At 42.3% G+C, this 26,101-nt stretch overlaps 1 protein-coding gene across 2 annotated transcripts in view; it reads right to left on the bottom strand.

Annotated features, from left to right (window-relative positions):
• Positions 1 to 26,101, bottom strand: part of col14a1b (collagen, type XIV, alpha 1b) — a 159,924-nt gene that overhangs the window by 79,108 nt on the left and 54,715 nt on the right. For both annotated transcript variants that reach the window (XM_086279670.1, XM_086279669.1), the window contains 12 exons: positions 21,601 to 21,759; positions 21,359 to 21,478; positions 18,741 to 18,905; positions 17,867 to 18,028; positions 17,359 to 17,528; positions 15,945 to 16,071; positions 13,067 to 13,212; positions 9,046 to 9,175; positions 1,596 to 1,735; positions 1,253 to 1,379; positions 1,023 to 1,162; positions 12 to 144 (listed from right to left, as the gene is read on the bottom strand). In XM_086279670.1, coding sequence (XP_086135796.1) covers positions 12 to 144; positions 1,023 to 1,162; positions 1,253 to 1,379; positions 1,596 to 1,735; positions 9,046 to 9,175; positions 13,067 to 13,212; positions 15,945 to 16,071; positions 17,359 to 17,528; positions 17,867 to 18,028; positions 18,741 to 18,905; positions 21,359 to 21,478; positions 21,601 to 21,759 — 1,719 coding nt within the window. The remainder of the gene's footprint in view (positions 1 to 11; positions 145 to 1,022; positions 1,163 to 1,252; positions 1,380 to 1,595; positions 1,736 to 9,045; positions 9,176 to 13,066; positions 13,213 to 15,944; positions 16,072 to 17,358; positions 17,529 to 17,866; positions 18,029 to 18,740; positions 18,906 to 21,358; positions 21,479 to 21,600; positions 21,760 to 26,101) is intronic.

A 26,101-nucleotide genomic window follows, 5' to 3' on the forward strand; every position in this document is an offset into this window, starting at 1 on the left:
AATAAATTTACCGGTGGACTCCACGAGGATCACCTCATCACTCTCCAGCTCATTCCCGTAAATGGCGGCCAGGAGGACTTCGTACTCTGTCGAGGGGGTGAGTTCCTTTATCAGGTACGTGTTGATATTCCCATTCACCAAAACCTGAAACAGCAGGACAACAAATCTGCTTTAGACAGACAGGTGACAGAAAAAGATGTTCCAAAATGTTTCATTCTAAGAGTTTCCTGATAAAACCTCTTTCTGCAGAGTACATAAAAGCAAAGTCACCATCAGTTAAGACAAAGATCAGAAGACATACAAAGGCCGGTGACGCCCACATTATCTCTCAGAGACTCACTGGAGTGACAAAGTTGGCTTTTATCTGCTGTCACGTGCACTTCTTCTCATATCTTAATGAAATCATTTGATTGGTGCTTATCAGGTTCAAAGACGCTGCCAGTCAACAATGACTGCGACAAAGTCAGCACACAGTTATTAAACCTGACTGTGCTGGCAGGAGCAGCTTCGTTCGTTAGTGCTCGTTAGTGTTTCAAAGGATCCGATCTGCTCATTTCTAGCTCCATATTTTTATGGAGGTGATGAAAAATAATCCTTATTTCTGCGACAGTCAGACTGAGGAGTTTGGTGCAGCCTCTCAGTCTGTCCACTGCCTGGATGAAGACATTTATCCATCGTCCTTTGAGAAGAACAGAAGGTGGTTCAGTCTTCTGTGCTCACAGTCAGCTTCGTGTGATATGATCATATAAGGATATTCCCTCTGTAACATTACACAGAGCTGAGAGTAGAAACTGCCATTTGGCCACATGAAACACTGCCAACATGTGTTTAATTTAAGCATTGAGCAGTCTAAAACTTTATAAAGAGAGTTTTAATGGTCATTAAGGACTGAATTACTTAAAAGAATGAGCGTTTTCCATCCTGAGAGATGACACTTCAGAAATCATAAGATTTCCAGGTGACTTTCTTTCATCTTCTAAGCTTAAAATACACATATAAGCGTATAAGAAACACGTGAACACCTCACTGCTCTCTTCTCCGTCGGTGGGTGTCCAGGTGAGTCGATAAAGCACCACATCAGACGCCGGGTGAGCCCAGGACACCCTGAAGCTGTTCGTGGAGATGTCACTGCTCCTCAGGTCCACTGGGTCTGGGACAGTTTCTAAACAAACACCAACAATTCTGGTTGAAACCATTTCAGAAACACTTTTGAATGTAACAATCTCTATTTACAATGATGTTAGTTTCTTACTTGTGGTGAAGCTGTCTGTCACAACCTCAGCTTGTCCTTCATCATAGACGGCAAACACACCGACAGTGTACTCCGTCAGTGATGTCAGGTTTTTCAGCAGCCAGGCTGTCACACGGCCAACATCCACCTGAAGACACAGGACCAAAACACAATGACATTTGTTCCTAAGCGACTCGGTTTGTTTGTCATGTTGGAATTAGCAGCACGGACAGTGCACAGATGCTGGACCAATGATCAGGCTCTGCTGGAATTGTTAAACTTCATCGAGGAACGACACGTTACTACTTCCTCTCTGACAAGTTTGGGCTAGCCTGATGACCTGTGTCCTCCAGAGTTCCCTCACCTCATTGGTCTGGACTCCATTGGTTTTGACGTACATGATGCGGTACCCTTTAACCTTCCTGGAGGCGGAGTCCCATGTGATTCGGGCAGAGCTGTGATCCACCTCAGAGAAACGAAGGTTCCTCGCTGGGATCAGCGGTACTGAGGGACAGAAAGCAAACCATAAACACAACATCTGGAAAGAAACGGCTGTGAACTGACTATAAATTCCTCTCCCTATGGAGGATGGATTCAGCCAAAATATATATTAATCAGTATGACTACTGGACAGATAATGCAATATTATTATGCTTTATTTGTATACCAATGAATTAACCTGTTTATTTACCTTCACTAATTTATTTATTTTTTAACTTGGCGTTCCTGCATTGACTTTGGGAGACTGGCAGCTTTGTTCCTCCATACTACTTTATTAAATGTGCCTTTCAGAAAATGTTCCAAAACTTTAAATCATATAAACTTCCCAGTTGCTCATATTAGCATAGTTATAATCCAACACTAAGAAAGCGTGTGTGGCCTCGGAAATGGAATATTTTTCAAACTGAACGTATACATCGCAAAAAGACGAAGAAAGAACGAAAGAACAAAACAGCTTTATGTTCTTTATCAACAGCAGATACATGGACACGCAAACACAGTCGAGCCTTCATGAGGGGCCTGAAATCGTGACCCCTGATAACAGCAGGTCTGTCTAATTCACACTCGCACTCATGGGGGTTTGTACAAGGGTTATTGGACTCCACTACTTTTAATTATAAAGTGGACAGAAGCTCATTACATCACCGCACTCCCTCAGGCTCTGCCTAAACGTCCTCTCTTTCTCATTTCTTCTCGCCGTCTCGGAGGTCTAAAAAAAATCCCCCCCTGCCCTCACTTTAAAAATTCTGCCGTAGAATCTGTTTCTCTCTGAGCTTTGGAACTTTTACATTTAGAATCACTGATCTGTTTTCTTCAAAAGAAAAGAAAAATAATTCTGATTGTACCCACCAGTGCTTCACCTCAATTATACCGAGGGTCAGATTAAAAACAAAGCAGCAGACAGAGAGAAATCCAGAGTGGGCTGAAGGGAGTGAGATACTGCAGCGGGGTATCCCAGGGTCACAACAGCAATCAGCAAAAAGCAAATTAAAAAAGTTTAACAACAGGTAAGTCGCTAAAGTTTCCAAACGTTTCCATATAAAGTATTACAAGAACCATATAGATGACGCTACAGCTCAGGGGTGTCACTGCAGCTGGCAGCTTTGCTCAACACCTACATAACTCTAGTGTTGTTTTAACTGACAGCTCAGCCAATCAGAGCTTTCAACATTATTATAACAGCTCTGATGAAGTTTCATTAAGCAGATCACCAATACAGGAAAAGTGTGCTCCTTTAATTTAATTAGGGGTTCCAGATCAGGCAGTGAAAGGTGGAACCTAGGGGTGGGCGGTATAAACGGTATAAATTTGGCCAACAGTAGAGATTTTGACTATACAGCTCTACCGCAATAGCATGTTGATGGTGCCTGTTTTGGTTGAAAGCATTGCAGCGGCTGCAAACAATATCATCTGCAAATTATGCAGGCAGCAGTAATGGCAAAGAGACTAAGCACTTTTGGAATATGGGGAAAGCCAAAACCTGGCTTCCTCCACTTCCCTACCATTGATTCATTAATGCTGAATTCTCTTGCAGCTGCTCTATTCCCATGTTGTTGCAGTATAATAATGACTAACTTCGTATTGTGGATGGATTATCTCAGTTGTTCTCCTGACTGAAGTTTGGTCCGTTTACAGCATCCTGCCATGCGATTGCATTTGTCTCTAACCATCAGGAACCCTCACGTTAACTTTTGTCCAGCGTTCATCCTCCAGCTTCACTGTGCTAATGTTATGCTAACGTAGCTGTTTTGCTAGCGATCACGTAGCACATCATTATATACCAGCTAGCCCAACTTCAGTAACCCTACAAACGTCACTGCTGTTTAGTTTTCTGTCTTCATTTATGTTGGAAGTGATAGCAGAGCTGTACGTTTGAATTTTTTCAGAAATCTCTCAGTCAGAACATGCTATATCATGTTTAGGTGGAAGCTAGCGAGGTAACTTCCTGCTAACTTCTAACTCCGTTGAATTTAATAAATTCTGTTTTCATAGATGTCTGGATGTTAAACTTTTTTTTTCTCTTTTTCTTCTCTTTTTTTTTCTTCTTTTTTTTCTTTTTTGCAAGACTAGAAAAAAAGTTCAAACATTTTGACATAATTTGTCTTATCTAATGGGTAACCTCTGGGTAACATGTGGAGGTGTGTGTGTTGTGGGTGGGTGAGGGGGGGTTTGTTTTACACACACAAAGTGCGAATATTTTTAGGTTTAGTGCTATTAAAGGAACTGTGCCAAGCTTATTAAATTATTGAGTTTAAAAAATGTGAATGGAGACCCAGTAAATACTGAATCTTACAGTGCCTACTTATTTAAGCTATTTTTATAGGTTTGTTGTGTTTAACTTATTTGTTTTTTCAACTTTAACTTTTTTAACTTTTATTTGCTGTAACAAGAAATGTCCTAGCTTTGAATAACTCTTCTCTTCTCTTGTCTTAATGAAGAGTACATAGCCTGAAGTAGAAGGATAATTTCCAACATTACTCATGTGTCTGCTCTGCAGTGGGCTATTTATCATTAGATGGTTACAGTAACACCATATTTCTGCTGCATTTATGAAATTATAGAACAACAATAACTAAAATTGTGTACTTTTTATTACGTAAAGATGAGAACTGTTGTGAAGTGGAGGAAAAATGTCCTGTTTAGAGTGACTTTGCCAAAGCTCTAGAGCTACTTTGTAGTTAATCAAATGAAAAGGAGGCTGGTTTGATATCCAGTAGAGCGATTAGCAGTACGATACCTCTGAAGATACTAAAAGTAAACAAACAATATGAAAGTTTCAGTTTCATTTTCCAACTGCAGATCAAGCAGACCAGCAGCCAGTGTGAGCAAATAAATGTGTCCAAACACTGTGAAATCCTCTGTGAAATCCTCCGTTTTCCTCCATTACTGGATGTTAAACTTAATTGTTACACCTGGTAAAGCAGCAACACTGATTATTTTATTAGAGATGAAAGAATTTAGACAGTTTGACTTTGGAACCTGAAGGCGACGGAGTTTTGGACCCAGATTACTCCAAGGCTCCTACGGCAGCCATAATGCTCCAACAATCCATCAAGCGGTGCGCCTTCATAGCTTACCAAAGTCATACTAAAACATTTTTTGACAGATTTCTGTGCGCCGTGTACCACATAAAATTGGTTCGAGGTCAGTGAGCACAACCAGAATTCAAACATAAGGAACACTGTCGAATTTTGAGAAAATTAAAGGATTTTAAGTGTGCCTTATATTATTTAAAATATGTTATAAGGAAGAAAAGAATATATTGTTACTGCACATGCCTCAAATTATACCGTGATATGGATTTTAGGCCATATCGCCCAGCCCTAGTGGAACCCATCTTATTTAAAGCTCTGACATCAAGGTTCTGCTGTTTTGCTCACTTTTGAGTATGTAGTATCATTGTACCAAGGTCAAAGCCATGTGGCTCTGGACCAGGGGTGGGGAACTCCAGGCCGGTGTCCTGCAGGTTTTAGATATCACCCTAGATTAACACACCTGAATCAAATGATTAGTTTATACCCAGGCCTCTGGAGAACTTCAAGACATGAGGAGGTCAGTTAACAATTTAAATCAGCTGTGTTGGCTCAAGGACACGTCTAAAACCTGCAGGACACTGGCCCTTGAGGCCTGGAGTTTCCCACCCCTGCTCTAGAGCTTTGATGGACATGGCCAAAAAACCTCACCTAGAAATTTTCTAGGCATCCTGACCAAATGTCCGAACCACCTTAACTGACTCCTTTCAATTTGGAGGACTAGTGGCTCTACTCCGAGCACCTGACCGAGCCACTTAGCACATTTCTAAGGGACACCCTGTTGTCTGTCTCTTGTATCCACAATTTCATTCTTTCAGTCACTACCTTGAGCTCGTGGCCACAGGTGAGGGTAGGGACATAGCTTGACTGGCAAAGCAACAGCTTGACTTTCATGCTCAGGTCCCTCTTTGCCACAGCAGACCAAGAAAGCCTCTGCATCACCATTAACATTGCTGCAATCTTTCTGTCAATCTCTCGCCTCACTCATGAACAAGACCCTGAAATAGTTAAACTCCTCCATTCGGGATGGCGACTCTTCCCCGACCTGGAGTGGGAACTCCCTTTTCAGGGTGAGAACCATGGTATCAGCCTTGGAAGTGCTAATTAATTCTCATCCCAGCTACTTCTCTTTCGACTGTAAGTTGATCCAGTGCAAGGTGGAGGTCACTGCCCGATGAAGCCAGAAGAACTCCAGCTTCTGCGAAGAGCAGTAATAAGCTCCTCAGGGCACCAAAGCAGAAAACGTTCAGCGCTTGTCTATGCCTACATCTTCTGTCCATAAAGCTAACACAGTCTCACTTACTTCCAGCAACACACCGTCTGAGGCAAAGAGACATATTCAAGAACTCCAGTGTTTTACAACAGCATCTGCAAATAACTGTTGGCATCAGAATGTGAGCATTTACAATATGAATGTGCCTGCACATAAATGCATTGGAATCAAGCCAGCAACAACAAAAAAGGTCCTGCTGTCCAAAAAGAAAGTTGACATTTTTCAGAGAACACACAGTTAAACACCAGGCCTTTTGAAATAATGTGTTGTGGAGAAAATAAAGACCACAGATGAAATAGGCAAAAGAAAATCAATCAATACAGTAAAATCCCATAACAGTGATACAACGGCCGTGGTTTGGGGTTGCCTCGTTGCTTCAATGATGGGGCAGATTGAAGGGCACAGTGTGATTAGTAATTGAATTCTGCATCACACCACATCATGTCCAAGAATGCTTGAAGACAAAGTGAAGCCATGTCTCTGAGAGCTAAAGGCGACCAATGAGAAAATATCCCCAAAAACCCCTCAAACAAACAAAAAAAGGAAAATGGACGGATACAGACTGGCCAAGTCAAACTGGAGATTTGCATGTCATTAAAAAGTTGTGTGGGAAGCACAAGAAACCTTCAAACATCTGTCAGCTTCTGTAGTGCAGTTCTTGTTTCTGAGTGTCCCATTTCCACAGAAGAATATTCAGTTTTTTTATTGTAGCTAAATTATTGAAAAAAAAAACCCTTTTTGTTTTAAATCCTTTCTTATATAAAAGGGATCAAGTGTTTGCAAGTCTCTCATGACATGTATAACCTCTGCAAGCGCACACACTTAGAGCTACAGCTAAATAACAAACAACCAATGAAAAAAACAATTCAAAATCAAATCTGCATTCTGTGGCCTCACGACCTGCTTCTGGTTGTAAAACCACAAAGTGGGAAGATGTGCAAAGCTCTCTGTAGTCTGATTTTGTATGAGTCTTTATCTTTAATCTCCATCATGCTCCTTCAAAGAAAAAGAAATCCAACTCATTTGCATGTGCAACGGCCTCGTTTCACTGCAATGATCATTAAAGCACATTTTGTCTTAACAATGGAAGAAACGACAGTTAAATGACGAGAGGAAATGAGGGATGAGAGGCCTCTGATGACACAGAGAGGCAGACTGAATGAATACGAACAAGCTCGCTGAGTGAAAAGCACATCACGACCGTCATTTGCATCATGTGGTGTGTAGCTAACGAGGAACCTCGTTTTTATAATGCAGAAGGAATATTTCAGGGAACGGGGCCGATACAAAGATGATGACCAAAACTTAATGTGTCCCATCTTCATTCAAGGGCATTAAGTCCTGCCTGCATGGAACAATAAAAGTTATTTTATTATGAAAATGTATTTGACAGAGTGTCCTCTTCTGACCCGCATCCAAAGCCTTACACACACCGTAAAGACATAAACATGCCCTGACTTAAAGCCGCAGGCCTCAAACCTTAAAGGAGACTTCATAAAATGTTAATTAGTGAGCACAGTGGGGATTTAGGGTGGGCGGAGCGCCGAGTTACTCTCATCAAAACTCTACAGAATGACAGCGAGGTGCAGAAAATAGCTGGAATAAGGGAATCAAAGTTGGCACCATGTAGAGAATTTGGCATTGCTGGCTGCTAGTTTGTCAGGAGCAGGATACGTGTTGGGACAGGACTTCAGCACGCTGCAGCCATCTGGGAAGAAACTATGAGCAAACACTCAGCAAATGAAAAGCAAATATGTCTGCGGCAGCTGATCCCTCTGATTAGAAAACACATAAAAAAGATAATGAAAGAAATTAGCTGATAAAGGGTTTGGAGGTTTGTACATGGAGGATGTAGGTTTAAGTGCTTGGAGATGTGGTTTCCTCCTGATCAGACAGCTGACAGTTAACGTCCTGAGGAAAATGAAAAATGTGCCGGCTGCTTTCAGAGATGAGAATAGCAGTGACTCGAGTTCAAAGGGTCACACAATCTGTCGGGGATTTAATGAAATTGAATTTCACCAACAGTTAGTAAAGCATATGGACGGCCTTATATTTCCATTTCTGCGAGGACCAGTTTGCCTTTCTTTCAGATCTCAACTCCCAGGACATTAAAAGAAGATGAGGACACTTTGTGAAAACTGTGTGCCTGCGCCTCATTTTTAAACTGTATCCGGCTGTAGTGTGTGAAGGATTACAAAGCCCTCGTGGAATATTTGTGAAGGCTTGTGTCTTTAAAAAAATATTTGCATGCTTAAATATTGACTGAAATAGTTTATGCAGGCACAACTGTTTACACTTGAAGCTCCTGAACTGTGATGCTGATATTTGTGTGACCTGGATGACGTCAACATTGTCGTTACATAACTCTGGTGATCAGATCAACACTTTATTTTTCAGCCAGAGTTTGAGGTGGATCCATGTCGTTCAGTCAAGAATCAGCCAAAGTTTAATGGCTGCCAACAGGACAAGTCCAACCAGTGAAGTCTGCATGGTAACCACAGACTGTATATAAAGCATAAATGTAGCCACTCTGTCATTACTGATTGGCTTGGACGCCTGTTTTGAAGGTTCAGCCAAAGCTTGACAATGTTCTGGAGACCTAACAGTGTTATTAGCAAATCCTAGAAAACTTGTTTGATTATTATTATGAATGTTAATCATCTAAATAACATTAACAGAAAATACAACAACTTTATTACACCAATCGGCCACATAATAATCCATGTTCAGGTATCAGATAATTCCATTAAAAAGCTACTAATGGCACCAAAAACAAATAGTGGCCATGAGGACCAGCGCCTGTTAGCTAAGGTGGCACCGAGCAGAGAGCCGGGCTGGGCCTGTGGCTCGAGTGATGCTCAAGTTTAAGCCTTAAACAGATACTTGAGACATGAGACATGAGAATCTTTGGCGAACTGAAGATTTTGGCTTCATTCTTCATGTATTGGCTGCTAACAACAGATCAAAGAAATATTTGATGATGGGAGTGTTTTGCATGTTAGACTTACATGTGGTCTGCTGGCTGGTCATGGGGTCACTGGCTTCCTCTCCGTACATGGCGTAAACTGTCACTGTGTACTCAGTAGCTGGAGTCAATCCTTCCAGCTCCACCTCAGTCACCGAGTCATCCACCTTCACCTGCGCACACACAGCAGGTATGTGCATTTAGCGAAGACGCAGAGACTTTCTAGTAGATCCTTTAAATCTCTGTCTTGTCAGTGGATTTCATGCAGTCGTTTATCCGCCCTGTTACTCATCTCTCTGCACGTCTACTCTTCTATCATCAGCAGTCTCGTCCAGGCAAGCAGAGAATTAAAGTGTGATTGCATGAGATGATTTCTGAATATGGAGATCTTCCTTTTACATTAAGCAGGAGGGGCCAATCAGGCTCTTGTAGTATGTCCCACATCTACTGAGCTGAAACTCAGAACAAAGGAAGATGATGAAACTCTGTTTGCAGGACCGCAGTGGTCGATTTTAAAATGTGAGAAAAACATCGGTTGTTTTCTGCTTTGCAGCTGGAGCTTATCTGCGTAGCTGAAACAGACCTTTCTGTCCCCACAGAGGCCGATTTGTTTCATCTCAATCGCCAACACAGAACTCAACCAGTCTGCAGCTGCTTGCACAGCGCGCACACAAATATTCAACTTCACCATCGCTTATTCTGCCAAACATACACTGGATGCAGACATAATACAACAAATGGCTTTTGTTGTTTCCTTAGAGAACTACAACGTACAACAGGAACAATCAGCCAGAAGGGTCAACGTGATCAATAACTACTGTTAATACTTTCACAGGTTTTTTTACTTCTTACCTCATTTTAGAATATTTCCACCTTATCTTTTGGCCTAAGATGTAACAGCTAAATAACTAAAGGCTTTATCTCTTTTTATCCTGAGACAATTTTCTGAATAGACTCTAACCGCCGAGCTTTGGGACGCCCCTGCCTTTCTCACACTGAAGTAGGAATTTCAATCAGAATCAGAGCTGCTGCAATCAGATAGGATGGCTTAAAGAGGACCAACTCTGCTTGTTTCTCACTTCATATTTTTATTCTTGGATTCTATCAAAGCGACTCTGCATCCTTAAAAAATCCTTATTCCTTTACAAAGACTTGGTGCAGCGATTTTAGATCCTCTTCTTTGAAGACCAACTAATGTAGAGTGAAGCCAGAGCTGCTGCATGTCCACATCTTACCACTTCAAATTCTGTCTCGGTTTGATATGAGCGTCTACCATCATTACAGGAGGGGTATTAAAGCATGTTTTGTGTTTTTAGTAGAATGTGACCTATTTAATCTGCTGACTTTTTTCATTTTGTCTGTTTTCTGTGATAAACACCGTAAAAGACTTCAGGTCATACATTTTCTAAGTAGCTTGGCACACAGGAGGAATTTCTTAACCCTGTTTCTTGTCTGTGCAGAGGAAGGAAATACAGTTTCCTTTTCTGAAGCGCACATGACCTACATAACCATCAACAATCAAAATGGATCTACGTGGAATTTTACTTAAATAAAGGTCACTGCCCCTTTGCTCCTGTTGAAACAACATTATTCTCTATCACCGCCTTTAAACATCATCTCATCACTTTGCTTTCATTTACCCAGCGGTGCTTGATGTGGGTGTAGGGTTGGACCCGGGCCGATGTACATGAGCTGAAGCATTTCTTGCTCGACAAGAAGGCCCTTTTGTTACGTGCACCACATTCGTGTTACTGCTGTGTTTGTTTGGCGTGGACACATTTAGCAGCTTCGGGGACCGTTGGAGTCACATCCTGCTGTAAGATCTACCTCTTGTTCACATTTGTGCTCGTCCTTTCTCTCCCTCGGGTTCAGTCTGTGCAGACCTACACTGGGTCCCTGTTTGAATGAAAGCACTTTTCCAGTCAAACTGGGCTGGATTTGAGGCTGGCTTTGGCCCAGACAAGTCACCGCACGGCCCATAAGTGGAAGCCACACGAGGACGAGCCAGCCAAGCCTGGGCTCTGACGGAGTGCCTCAGAGCCAGGCTTATCCTCACCGCTGGAAAACATCCATCCTGATTCCAAATTCCTTCCTAAATTGTTTTTATTGCTTTCTGCCTGGAGGCGAATGTGACGGTAGGCATAATGAGGTCTAATGGGAGAAGGAGGGATAAGGACGGCTGCCTGTGCCCTTCATACCTCTCCTCCTCTCCTTTGAATGTCTCGTCTTCCTTAACTGCTGAATTTACCTGCAAAGGATCCCCATGTTCCAGTCTGTCCTGCTGTTTGCTTTTAATGTCTTCTTTCCAATCAGTGCTGGTCTTTGTATGCGTGCCTGTTTCACTTTGAAGTGTTATTCAGTCTTTAAGGTGTAATTGATGCTTTGGTTGTGTTTTGTCCTCTAATTGGTCACAGGTTTTAAAGATATATTACTGTGACTCAGAGGGTGGCTGCACTTTTTTGACTCCTGCATGGTGGGGACACTGAAAGGTGGCTCAGGATCAGCCGTGCTGTTTATTAGAGTGAATTAAAGACTCTCTACTGCCACCGCTTTCTCTAATATTATCTGATATTTCTGGTACATGTTTTTGGCCGTTTCCTTCTATCCCCCTTCCTTTGTTTCCTTCCTGAGACTCATAGTACAAAGTAGTCAAAGATACAGAATATGTAGAAAAATAACAGAAACGGCACATGAAAGCAGACGTTTACTTTGAAGCAACTCAATTATAATTACAAAGACATCTAAGAAGGTCAACTTTATTCAGCTGAATGCAAATTAGCAGTCTGTCAGCTCCGACAGTCACCGTCTTTAATAGACTATTTCAAAGCAAATTTAGGTGGAATTCCTGCGAACGCCGAAGACAAAAATATCAAACGAGAAGCAAAACCACAGACAAAAGTCAACAGGCGCAGAAAGTCTTTGTTATGCAAATGTCCAACGATATCCTGTGATTTTTCTCCAAAGTCAAAAAGTCAAATTGTGAGATCCTGAGCTGCTGATTACATTCAGTCCAAAGTTTCTTCCGCTCAAACCTGCAGGTATTTGAAGTTATAGTTCAAGTTTTTCTATTCATGTTCACTCTAACAAAAGACTGTTCATCACACCAGAAACCTGAATGCTGGCTTATTGGTTATATCAAACCATAATGACATCCATGTTAACTCTAACAGTGTTGGAGTTAACAATTTGAAAAGTGCACATCCAGAATTCTGCTTCTATAAAGTATACGATGTGCAGTCATACAGTACGGTTACTCTGTTTGATTAAAAATGCCTGAAGTAAAGTTGGTTGAACCTCCTCCAGGGTCGCCGCCTGCACCACAGGACCACTTCCTGTCTGGCTGGACGTCTTAGACTTCAAACTTCGACAAAGAGCAAATATCAACTCTTCCATCACTGCTGCCTCTCATGTTGAAATACTCTGCTGATGAGAGCTGGGTCTATACGTCAGTGACCAGAGAGCAGCCTTCATTGGATGATGTGTCCAAGCCTGAGAGCGGCGCATCAGGTGAGCACAATGACCTGGAGCAGCGGAGTCGTTTGGTTTTTTCCATCATCAGTCTCAACATCAAGAATTCAGCTCATGTTTTTCCGATAAACAATGCTGAGTTGTAGGATGTTAAATATTCACACTGGCACATATTAAAAACCACATTTTTCAGCCACACTAACACAGTCTTTGCTTACCACTGAGGTTGATTACAACCTGATTAAAGTCTCTTTGTCAACATTTTGGCGTCTCGTTTTTTGAAATATGGACTAATTGATGAGGGCAACTGGACTTCATCAATTAATAAACACAAGGCAGCACAGGAGTTCAGTTACTTTCACAAAGTTTTGAACACTATATTTGAATGGCTTTTAAAATGACATAAAGTAGGAGATATTTTACTTGGATCAGAGTTTAAAGTAGGCCTGTGAGGAACGTTGTGTGATGTAAAGAAATCTGAGGAAACATTGTTTTGGAAAAGGAGCTGGCGCCCAGCAGGGAGCACCCTGCTCTGCATCATACAGCTCATTCTTTGCCTCACATTTACTCTCATTGCACACGAGCACACTCCTCACCTCCTTCTCATCTGAAGCATCCTCTTCAGTCAGCGGGGCGTACAGGATCATGTACCCAGAAGCCCCAGCGACGGCCTTCCAGCGGACCCGCATAGTGCTGTGAGTAATATCAAACAACTCCAGGTTGTTCACCGTGGGCAGGGCCACTGTCGGACACAAGCACAGGGTTTGGATGACGGCGTTTCTTCCTTTGACACATTTACTTTTAAACAATAAGTGTAGCTGATTAAATCTTACCTAAAACAGTAATCTGGCACTTTTACACTAACCTTCGACTGTTTTGGGCCAGACAAGTCCTGAAAATTCACATTTCATAGAAAACTCGCTCTTTTCTAAAGTCTAAGGAATTCGTTATCCTACGGCTCTCTGGCAGCAATAGAAGTAAATTAGGTCTTGTAAGTTCATGCATGATTAAACAGAAATCCAAATCTTCTTTGATGTATTTTAAACAGTAATGCACAATGTCAGGGTTGTTAAAAACAGCAGTTATTCAGAGGTCATTGTCCTGCACGGCAATGAGCCAAACGAGCTTTAACTAGAAAAGAGACTAATGAGATTTACAACCAGGTCCTGAAGCTTTGGGCCGACGGCCGACGTGATGTAGTTTTGCCTCTGCAAACCACCACAGTGTATTTTAAGTCAAGCAGTTGATGTGATTGAAATGGAGGTCTGGTTTCATGAAATCGAATATATTTCAGAGAGTCAGACAGCACGAGTGAAGTCCTCACTTATTGCTTTGATAAATGTTCCACTTTTGTACCACACTCTGCTCAAACCCCCAAATCAATTAGTACCTAGCATCATGTTTAATTTGCTGCCTTAACCAGACAGTGCAGCAGGGCAGAAGTGGCAGCTTCCAGCAAACAGCCACAGCACATTAACTTTGCTACAAGGTCAACTTGTGACTTTGCATTCATCCTCGACCAACAGGGAGGAATCCCCTGTCATTCGTCAGCGAACGCCAGGTCGAGAAGGTCAGAGAATCCAGCCAGGCTCTGGCTCGGGGTACACATGTCAGCACGAGGCCTCAGGCAATACCACCAGAATTAGAGCTCGCCACAGGCATCCTGTCAGAGGAGGATCGGGCCACGAATAAATAATGAAACACCTGTGTAGCTTTTATGGCCCAAATTCACTGTTTTCCTTTGTAGTACAACACATGTCTGCTGCTCTATCACTGCTATTACGGATGCTGCAACTCAACAGTCATAAATTGGCTTCATTGGAATTGAGTGAAAAGACCAAAGGTGTGTTGTTCATCTCGGTCCTGTCAGTTTCTTCAAAGCAAAATTAAAGCAATAAATAAATGATTAAAAGCTCTGCAGGTTAACACTGAGTCTTTCTCTTCAGTGTGAGCAAGAACACATTTCTACTGCACAGAAGCAGAAATGGTTTGATGCAGAGAATTAACAGCACAATGAAAGATCCCAGGGGAAGACTGTCTTGGAGGTTTAAGACTGAGAGCGATAGTGAATAATAGAAGAGGTGCATGCTGGGAAAAATGAAGAGTTCAGATCCCTCATTTGGGACTTAATTCTTAAATGAGGCTCAAATGGACATTGTTCATTTGCCTCTGCAACATGTAGGTAAATCTTCATCGTGTGGTTTTCACAGTTCTTCAAACGGCCGCTTGAGACTCAATCCAAAAGTGAATCAATCGCTATCAAGCCAAGTTACAACAGAAATATGAAAAATTCATTCATTCATTAAAAATGTATTAATGAATTCATCTCGTCCCTGACCTGTGTTTGTGCTGGCGATGCCTTTTGGAGCTCTTTGAACAATTTGAAGTAGTCACGGTCACCAAACGTTCACCTGAATGTGAAACACCCTCAACCACTGGCGATGGCTCAGGCCTCTTAGTGGGAGGGAACCCGTCTGACTCAAAGGAACTGCAGTCGCTCTCAGACACATTCACCAGTTTTTGCAGGTAATCACATCTCGATCATAGATGCAAATAAACTGCTGACACATTACAGTCAGTCTCAGTCTGTAACGATGAGCTATGAGCGCAACTTTGCCACAAGATGTCACGTTGCAACTCAAGACTCGACTCAGCTGATTGCCAACTGGCTGCATTCTGCTTACACATCTTCATAAAAGCACGGCTGCCTAGTCCCTGCATCACTAAACTGTGTAACTGTTTGTAGACGAAATTCTGAATCCATCCATTCTCTTCCGCTTATCCTTCTCAGGGTCGCGGGGGGCGCTGGAGCCTATCCCAGCTGTCATAGGGCGAGAGGCGGGGTACACCCTGGACAGGTCGCCAGTCTGTCGCAGGGCCAACACACAGGGACAGACAACCATTCACACCTAGTGGCAATTTGGATTATCCAATTAACCTATCCCCACAAGCTGCATGTCGTTGGACAGTGGGAGGAAGCCACGCAAACACGGGGAGAACATGCAAACTCCACACAGAAAGACCCAGCCTGATGGTGGAATTGAACTCAGGACCTTCTTGCTGTGGGGCAACAGTGCTAACCACAGATTGTTTCAAATCTGTGAGGTTCTGACAAAACTTTGTATAAAGAGTTAGTGTGGCTTTCTGTGTATGTAGGTAGTAACAGGTTTGTAATTTCACAAACATACTGCATTCATTTCCACTCAATACTGAACTAATGCATGAAAAAACTGACTATGACTGGTCGCAGACCTGGTCCCCAACTCAAAGGCAACAGGACTGCAAGGTGACTGCACCAGGTTTGCTAGCATTAGCAGAGAAGTCACTGTTAGCTTCAACATGTCTCAATGAAGACGCCAATATTGTTGCAATTGAGGCTTCAAAATGGGCCTTACAGACCATCAGATGCTGCATGGTGCTTACTACCATGTTTCCTGCTTCCATCTGTTTGAATGCGTAAACATATAAACTTACATGTAGTAGCACTTCCTCTCAGGGCTTCACTTGCGGCGCTGCGATAGACGGCAAAAACAGCCACCTGGTACTCTGTCAGAGAGTTCAGATAGCTCAGCTCCACGCTGTTCTGTGTCCCCTGGACCACCTAAAAACAGATCCCAGTGGGTCACAGCCTGGATATCACAGCAGTGTTATCAAGTGCAGTAAGTGTACAATGCTGGAATGAGATAAGCCAGTCAGTCAGACACACTAAACAAGTACGTTTGCTTGTGATGCTCATTCATTTCTGCTGTGCTCTCAGGGACATAACTGTCTGATACAGCTGGGATTAAAATAATCTTAATTTGCTCTAAATTAGAGCTCTTCATGTCTTTGTAATAGACAGCAGAACTTTGTTTGTCAAAAAGCATTAAAATACAGAAAAAAATCTTCTGTTTATTAAGCGAGTGCATATCACAAGGTTGAAAAAAGCACCACATCTTGCTGCAGGCATTCAGCTCTCTCCAAAGAGATTTAAATTGAGTGTAACTAGATCAGATTAGCTTTGATGAAACCTCAGTTTTCCTTGTGGGGAAACTGGGCCGTTCCAGCTGCAAGTTGTAATAAACATCAAAGAGAAATGGGATAAAAATAAGAAGGAACTGCAGGAGCATAAATATAAACTTGGAAAATTACAGCACTGCATGTCTGCGTGGTGATATAGGTATGGAAACAAAGTTTGAATGTATTATCCGGACATTTCCGCACATGGGAAAACACCTACGTCACAGAATAAGTCAGTGGATGTCTGTAGTTAGGCACACTGATTAAAAAGACACATCAGTGCTCCAGTTTTTCACATCTTCCACAGCTAATGGCTAATAATGAAAATAACAGAATATAGTTTACCACAGCATACGAGAGTGCTCGCTTTTATTATTCCCTTACTGCAAATCCTGCATAATTGTTGGCATTTATCATGCAGATCACTCTGAGAAATTACTTAACTTCTGGAAGTGACCCTTAAAAGGATTAGCCGAGCAGCTTTAATTAAAATGCTGCCACTACATCACAGACAGTTTGTATTTTATTTGCTTTGTGGAGGCGAATCAGGACCAAAGTTCCACTAATTAAGGGGACAAAAGAAAAGCGCTCCCTTCAGTCAGTTATAAGAAGCCAGAAAGCCAGATGAGCCGCCTAACAATCACACAGTAGTTTAGACTTTATTGCACAATTACAATAAAAGCAGGGCCGTTCGCTGTGGTGGAAAAACTATGATGGAAGCTGAAAATTAAAAGTGAAAAATAAAGAGAACTATTTGTAGTTTCTTGAAAATTGCATGATTTGCATTAATCGCCAAGAAAAAGTGTGTTTCTTTCAGGCATGAAAAACTCCAAAAATAAATGAAAATAATTAAAATAATAATGGACCAACAATAAAACAAGTAAAATACCTTTTCTTCTGGCTGCCCCCCACTGGCAGGGTAGTACACCACTCGGTATTTCTCCACCTGACCCGATGCGTGTGTCCATGTCACCCGGAAACTACGAGCAGTTATCTCCGAGGTCACGAGGTCACGAGGTGCAGCCACGACGGCTGGTGGCGGGGCAGGCTCCGCCCCCCCTGCAGATAATAAAGAAAGCAGAGATTTTTCTTCTATTACGTGTGAAACTCGGGTCAGACCAGCCTGCGAGAGCTGAAATGATCCTGTTGTGTGTGCAAAGTGACTCTGAAAGTAATAAACTGCAACATCTCTGCTGCTATCTGAAGCCACATCTGTGTTTATGCGGCACAACGTTGTGGGCATTTCATTACAAAGATAACAAGGCTGCAATATATTTGGTGGGGAAGTGGTCTTGTTATTTTTATAACCAACAGCATCAACAAAGCAACACCGATGCAAACAGCAGCATCTTTGCCGTATCATCTCCGACTCTGCTGATTCCTGCTGCTCTTCAGACCTTTGATCTTCTTGTCGAGCTGCTCCACGCGGTCGCAAACGGTCTTGGTGAGACCTTCCACGATGTCGCTCATCACGCTGAAGTCTGCCACGTTGTAAACGTGAGTTTCCTCTGGAGGTGAGGCAATCGCCTTCAGCTCATTCTCATCAGCATTTTTCACACCTGGAGGGAGAGGAGAGAGAAAACCGAGTGATCTGACTGTCAGCAACGGTGACATGAAAGGTGTTGGAAATAAGTTTTCCATGACGCAACCAGAACATGAATATATACACAGGACTTCATCTACAACAGCAAAACTATTCGCCAGGCTGTGACATGCGCTGTCTGCAACAGGGTTTCTTATTCCATCTCTAAACTTTCCCCCTGCTGAAACTACAAGCTAAAGCTGAAGGCTGACAAGAGCAACAGACTGAGTCCAAAGGTAGCATAGCATCAGGGGTAGTCCGAAATGAAATGCATTAAAAATATTTATAAGACAAGAAGCATCAGCATGAATCTAAGATGCTGCCTGCTGTTCTTGCCTCATGAATATCTGCAAATATCATTAAAGGTCTTTTATTCAATTTTTGTCAGTTAATTAATAACCTGCTATTTCAGCACAAACACAGAACGGCGGAAATGTTGAAATTAAGCTGTGACTGTGCTGAAGAAGAAAACAGAGTTCAGCCTAGAAAACTCCAAAGGAAAAACTGTGAATCTTTAAAGACATCAGCTGGTTTATATGAAGGAGAGCTCAGTGAACCAAAGGAGCTGCACCATTTCAACACATACAGACAGATGTATCATTGTGCTCTATGTTTGCCATCAACCAGCTGCACGTGTAGCAGAGCAACAGCCGAGCCCATGGTGTGTGGAGCATTTAGTGCTGTCATACCAATGGCAAACAGTTCTATCCCAGCATCCTTCAGGCTCTGCGCTGGGGGTATGACATCATCCTGGGACTTCCCATCCGTGATGAGGATTCCTATCTTGGGAACACCGGGTCTGGAGCCTGACTCGGGTTTGAAGCTGTTCTCCAGGACGAAGGTCAGAGCCAGACCTGGTCGGATTCAAACAAAGACAAAGCGAAAACATGAAGATGCTGAAATAAAAATAAGAAGAGGAGCCATTTGATCTGGAATCATCGCAGCCTCGGCCATCTACGATTTGTTTAAATACTCTAAAGTCTGGACTTAGATACTGAGTGCTGTGGAAATTTTGCTTCATTTATCAAATATTTTTTTGAAAACCAGATATTTTTTTCACACATTGAAATCTGAAGCAATATTCAAACATAAATATCTCAAAAACTATTAAACCAGGATCTGTAATTTGGGAACAAAAGTACTGGCTAGTTGAAATATAAAAAAAGACCCAAAGTCCCAAATTTGGGCACAAACCAGTAAAAAAAAAAACAAAAACCTTGTAAATGTCACTTAGTGATATATAGCTGAATTTCACAGATTCCTATAGAAAACATGAACATTTTAGTCACAACAATGAAGAAAATGTTGTTTTCATTCAGCTTTCCTGCTGCGTGGAGCAAAGCTGACGAGTCAAAAACATTAAATGTAGGAAAACCATAAAAACATGGTTTACTTTTACTATAACATACTTCTGCATACATATTAAATCTATCATGAGTTGGATAAAGTGCGGGAGATTCGAGCCGTTTATCGTCTGCACTTTTAAAGCAACAGTTACGTCCTGGCTGACAGTTTGAGTGTACTTAAAGTTTCCCACTGAGGTGTAGCGAGGACAGATAAATGCCTCTGAGCCAAGACGTAGCCTCAAGAGTTGCAATCAAAGACTTGAAAATGATTGTTATAGAGCGCCTTATTAGCTCAACAAGGTTTTTGTCTAATGAGCTTGATAACATAATGAGCAGCTGAGTTCAGCTGTGTCCATTAACGACATTACAGACGTCTTCTTCAACTTCTAACAGACTGTTAAAGTACTGCTGCTCCCTCGAGCGATAGATCAGTTTCATTAGCAACACAAGAAGTTCAATTACATTTTATTTAAAGAGGGTCAAATTACAACAGCCTGTCTCAAGGTGATCCATACTTCACGGTAAAGACCCTGCAATGATTCCCTATCAACAAAAACAAAACCACGAGGAGGGTCGGGGAGGGTGGACGTCTGTGATAAATCCCTGGGGTGAAACGGTTTTTCTTTTCCGATCCTGTTTGTACTCTCCAATCAGAATAACAGATAAAGTGAAGGCTTCACAGTGAGCTATCAGGACGCCTCCATAAGACTATATTACAATTTCAGTCTACAAGTGTCAGATGAGTGGGGGAGATTTTTAGGCCCAAACTGAGACTGAATGTTCCTAATTGTGAATATTCTGTCAGATAAAACAAAGCTGTCATAATTTTTTGGTTTTTTAATTTAAGAGCAAAACAATAGTATTTACAACGTGACCGGAGGGCAGCCACACATGAAACCTTCCAGAGATTTCTAGGGTCAAACTCATAATTTAGAAATGTAACTGCACATCATCTGGATGGTGATGGAAATGCATCAGTCTTTGCTCAGAACTCCATAACTAAAGTTTGTGCACGAGGAAGACGCCCACTCAAGTCCAGTCAGTTTGCATTTAATGATATTGACTGTTTTGTGATGTTCACTAAGCCCGAGCAGGTCATCTCCATCCAATCCTGGCTCCTCCTGTCAGTGTGGCGCAGTAACACATGGGCGAGATGCTGAACCCTGAGTCAGCCTGTGTGGACGTACACGTGCTCAGGTATCGATAACAAAGTACCGTATGTTTTAATATGCCTGATGTTCACGAATCTTGGCCTTTCATTAATATAACCAATAAGATCTGCTCTGGGACTGAAAGTTTACCTCAGGCAGCTTTTGGACAGCTACTAGAAACTCAGCTTAATGTTGATTATTCTTTCGTCTTGAATCTTGTGGACAGCCGGGACCCTCTGCTTCATTAGTGATGCTTTCCACGTGGATTCATTTTTGTATAATTCAGTTTTTAGATTCTTTAATTTTCTGTTTCCCCTCTTCCCAGAACAACACGAAACAAATGAAAGTGCCTGTTGGTAGAGTTGATGGTTGTTTAGTCCAAGAACATCCTGATGAATTCCAGGATGAAGTCATACTTCTATGAAATGTTTCTCCTGCTGGTTTAAGTAACAAACACAAAAAGACTAATTTTATAACTATTATTCAAATAACAGCATGTGCTTCATTCCTGCTTTACCAATCTTGTCCTGAATATTGGTGAATGTCTTTATTTATTTCCTTCTACTGTCCGTTAAAAGTGATGCTGAAACTTTAGAAAGCTAGCCGACCTTCTGATTCACACTCAGCTCTTATCAGCCGAATGCGGCAAGGTCACCAACACTTGAAGACTAATCCAAAATGAGCTCCCCTCAGTTTAATAAGCTCGGGCAAAAGGACGGGCTTTGGTCCAAGTGCACCTCTGAGCATTATCTGTTCACTCTGATGGGGAGAGCAGACCATAATAACCAGTGGGAGGCTGGGGTTTCGCACCTGTCAGTGTGTTTCCTCCTTTATATGGCAGATTCTTCACAGCATCGATTACAGACTCTTTAGTGGTGTGAGCGTTCAGATGCCACTCGATCCTGGGGTCTCCACTGTACTGAGCCAGACCTGCGTGCAAAAGTAAGAGTGGAATTTAAACTACAATTAGGTAGTAATATTTAACAGTAACTTAATAACAGATTCCAGTCTGGCTCAGACTCCATCCTCCAAAGGGACTGAAATCTTCTCACCAATCCTAGTCTTGTCAATCTCCACTGAAAACGCCTTGACCAGGTTCTCCAGGAAGGTCCTGACCAGCCTGAAGTTGATCCGCCCGATACTCCAGGAACCGTCTACCAGGATCACGATGTCGGCTATGGCTGGAGACTTACACATAAATCCCGCTTCAGCTTAAAATCACAAGAAGAAAACAGGAATTTAGAAAAGACTTTGAAAACAGGAAAACTCTGAACTTTGAAAAGCTAAATCAGCAGAGGAAGGTTTCCCGCCATGATGGTGGACCACAAAAACATTTAGCCGTCTGCCTAACATGTGACTGAGACTATAAACAGGATCCCAAACTTCCACGGCAGCCTACAGCACATACGTGATAAATCTGCACTGGTAAAAGTAGGACAGTTTGATGTGCAGCTTCTGTCCCAAAGTATTACAAAGTGTTTCATTAATTCTAATTCAGTTCAACACAGTATAATTAAACCCTAGAGGAGCGAGGCGCTTCGTTTTAGCAGATGAAAAATAACAGCCCCCTCTGTTGTTTGTCTCAACAGTTTACTGGGTGATAAAACAGACCTGACTCTAATGAGGAAACAGCAGTTCATTTACAAAAGCCAGTGCAGCACACAGTGAGCCAAAGGCCAAGCAAATTAGGAAACAGACATATTTCTGTCCACCAATTATCTTTCACACGGAGCTGAGGAAACCCGAGTTTGGGTCTCGATGGGAAATACTGCAATCGTTAAGGGTGCTGGGTTTTACTCCCAGCAGATCCACTGGAAGAGGGTCGCTATACTGGGGAGTTTCCCAGTGGGAACATGTGTAGCTTCATCACCTCTCTGCAGCCCCTCATCCTCTGTTTGCTTTCAGCAGCCGCTCCTTTAAAGTCAACTTTCTACTGATTGGCTGTCGGTCACAAAGCATTTGAACAGCAGGTGGGTGTGGCTTCTATGCCTGAGATGATGTAATAAGGATGTCCCCTTCCACTGACAGAATCAAGATCCAAGTTTGTTTCACACTTTTTCTTTAAAACTTTGTTTTCCATCCAGTGGCTGATGTTCATAGAAAATCAGAGTATATAACTTTTGAAATTTAAGTGCTTCTTTTAATGATGACATTGCACTTCACAAAAATACCATGCTAAATGTGAATGAAGACATCCCATCATGTTACAGTTCATGAGTAGTGTTACTGTGGGTTAGCAGCTGCTGTAAGATTAACTGCAGCTACTATTTACATGATGCATTCATACACTTACAGCAGGTTTCTATATTTTATTGGACAGTCAACAATATATTATAAGAAGATGATAACTGTCCAGTGTAAGAAAAAATAAACACGATGCACAGAAGAAAGGCTGTGAGGGACTTCAGAGACTGTTAGCTCCTCTTTATTTCCATATCCCTGCACTGCAGTTTTAACAGGCGTGTGCTCATGTACAGATAGAAACTGCTCAACCTACAGCCAACAGAACTCTGTCGCCTCGAGCTCACCCTGGCCAGCACTGATCAATACCAGGTAAACTGAACAGGTGACTGCACCTGCATCTTAATGCCAACACACCCCTGAACCAACCGTCAATGCAGCGTGAACGAAGCAAGCAGATGAATCCAAATGTCTGCCCCACGGCGATGAATACCACGCCCACCACACTAGCTTGCTATTAGCAGCCGCTAACATCTCTGCATACACGTTTAACAGCAAGATATTTCACCATCAACTGTAAGTGGAATTATTACAAATTGGAAGAATTCAGGAAAAACAGCAGCTACAAACAAGCAGATCATTTAAAGCAACAGAGGAAGGTGTTTAAAAGTCTCCAAACACCATCTGGCATTGATATCAGCTGAATCACTGTGCACCAGGAGCTTCATGGCACAGGTCTCCTGTAGGTGTAATGTGTAGGTGCATTATAGTGTATTTCCCATGATTTGATGTTTTGAGGATAGTGCTGGAGATCTAAAGCATCAGTGGAAAAACTCATAAAAAGGTTTTCAGCTGGGTTGAGATGAGGTGACTGTGACGCTCCAAGCATACGATTCACATTCGTCTCATCAGGCTGTTCACCGAGCTCGGTGTGCTCTGGATAGAGGAGGCCGCTGTCATCAGGACACAAGTGCCTCTGCTCAAAGAAGCTTTCTATTAATTAGCAGTGAGCCTTTCATCAAAGTGGAGAAAGCACCATGCCCTCACATCATAAGAGGCCACCAGGTGACATCAGTGTAAGGGTCAGAGGTTCAGGTTTTCCCTTTAATTGAAACCAGGCTACAGATGGCCGTATGGTGCTGTGTTAAACTTTGATTTTGTGTTTCCATGTTTTAGCATTAGGAGAAATACGGAGTGTCATCCAAAAAGATTAAATGCAGAAGCATCCTTTGCCTCTGGGACACAGAGGCTCTCCCTTCTACGGTTAAAAGCTTAATTAAAAATACTGACATGCCCCCTGTGTCATTCTGAATGTGTACTGTGACGGGGATCGCTCACGGTGGCTTCATCACATGTAATTACCACCATCTGTGCAGCTCTGTGGAATGGCCTCTTTATATTTGCTCAGTTTTGTGGTGCATTTATTAAATGTTTTAGACTCAAAGGTTCAAGCACCATAAATCCACCGTGCGCTACCTGCCCGGCACCAACTGGCAGAAAAAGTTACAAATGGCTCAAGGATATTCACTGATGAGTGGCTTTTAATTTCTTCCTACTAGCAACAGGATTCAAGCAGACGTAAAACCCATCAGGAACCCTGGAGGGTCATTCGGGGAGGATCTCCAAGGTTTAAAATGTGGGAACAAATGAAGCAAGCAGGGACCAGAGACAGGGTCATACTTGCCCAGCATGTTTTCCTTGAACAAATAAAGCTTATCAGTACACACTGACATACAAAAGCGCAGCCATGATGCATACCGATTATAAAAACAGAGCCTCGATGCTTCGCCCTAACAGTGGATTAAGTAGAATAACCATTTTACTCCCAGGAAGAAACACGAGCATTGATTTCAAGCATGAGCACAAATCTGACACATAGTTGGCTCAGTGCTGCTGCGTCTCTATACGTGAGATCTAACGTGTGTCGCTGATGCCCGTGGCACCCAATTACTTATCCTGCAGATGTAAAGGAGAATATTTCTTTCGGGTTATAACATGTCTCAAGAGGTGTATTAAGTGTGTTTGGAGGAGGGCAAGGGCATTCTTCAGCAGTCATTTCATTCATCGCTGACAGGAACTAACTAAGGTATCACTTCTTACAAGTCTCTACAGTGTAGGAATTTAAGCCTCCTCCTCGGTCTTCCAGCCGAGTCTCGGAGCCGCTGTTCAGCGTGACTTCAGATGAAAGCAGTGACACATAAAACACACAATTACTCCGCGGCTCTGGAAAGACGAGCTGTGAGCCTGGCATCAGGTTTGTGTGGTGAGACAGAAACTGAAAGTCGTTTTTGGGTTGCTGTCTGCACCACACAAACATCTGAAAGTTTTGTCTGTATCAATGTGCTGTAGTCTTCTGGTCCAAACTATCATTTTGGAGGCTTAAAGACTTTTGACCTGTTTGTTTTTGCTCATGATTTAGACAAATAAAAGCAGCTGGAGGAAAGACTTACTTCAGATGGACGAAGCAGAAACTGAACACAGTGAATCCTCTCTTTGGTCCAGTTTTACTGCACCAAACGCTTTTGTACAAGCTGCTGTGATGCACATGGTCTCGCTTCATGTTGGTGTTGTGGCCACAAGTTTTACCGTGATACCGAGCGATTCATCCGTCATGCCTAAGGACCGGTTCACGACACATTTTAATGCACTGGGAAAGAAAGATTAGTCAGTGTGCAGAGTTGCTGTGGTGAAGCAGCCAAACCACCATCTCTTCCTGAATAAACAAAGCTTCCTGACATGAACCGCAGCCTCTGACAAACCTCAGGGTCACACTGCAGCATCCAACTTCTTCATTTTTCAAAAGTCATCAGCTGTTGTTGTCCAATACGTGTGTCAAGTGCTGAAAGCGGTGCATGTGTGAGCACTGACGGCGACATCATTAACACGATTTGAGACAGAGGCTCAGGTTGCATCAGCTTCCTGTTCGTTTCTTTGAAGTCTCCCATTGTTTCTGATTCATGTTGAACTGAAGTGAAAGAGCAAATTGTTTCTGATCGGTTCAAGTCACTAATAAAAGGACAAAAACTTAATAATAATCAACCAAAATTCAAATAAGAGTTTATTTCTCCAAAGCTCTGAAGCTTTTTTCAATATTCAGCCAACAACAGTTTGACAAATGAAGAACCTTCAGCAGTCTTGGGCTGACCTGAGAAGACTTTTTATAAAGTGCTGTTTTAACTCTATAACACAAAGTAAATAAACAGATATTTTCTAGTTTGGAATGAACTATTTTGGTGTTATTTTTAGTTTGCCAGATTTGGCATTAAATGAAACGATACAGCTTGAAAAGACCGAACTAAACACAGAATCGTCTAAAGATGAAGGATTTGAACAGAATTAAAGATGGAAGAGGCGGATTCTTCTTAGTCAGCA

Source organism: Aulonocara sp. 'chitande type north' Nkhata Bay, linkage group LG22, assembly GCF_057382095.1.
Source record: "Aulonocara sp. 'chitande type north' Nkhata Bay isolate Kocher_YH1m ecotype deep benthic linkage group LG22, A_spYH_male_GT1.1, whole genome shotgun sequence".
NCBI classification, from domain to species: domain Eukaryota; kingdom Metazoa; phylum Chordata; class Actinopteri; order Cichliformes; family Cichlidae; genus Aulonocara; species Aulonocara sp. 'chitande type north' Nkhata Bay.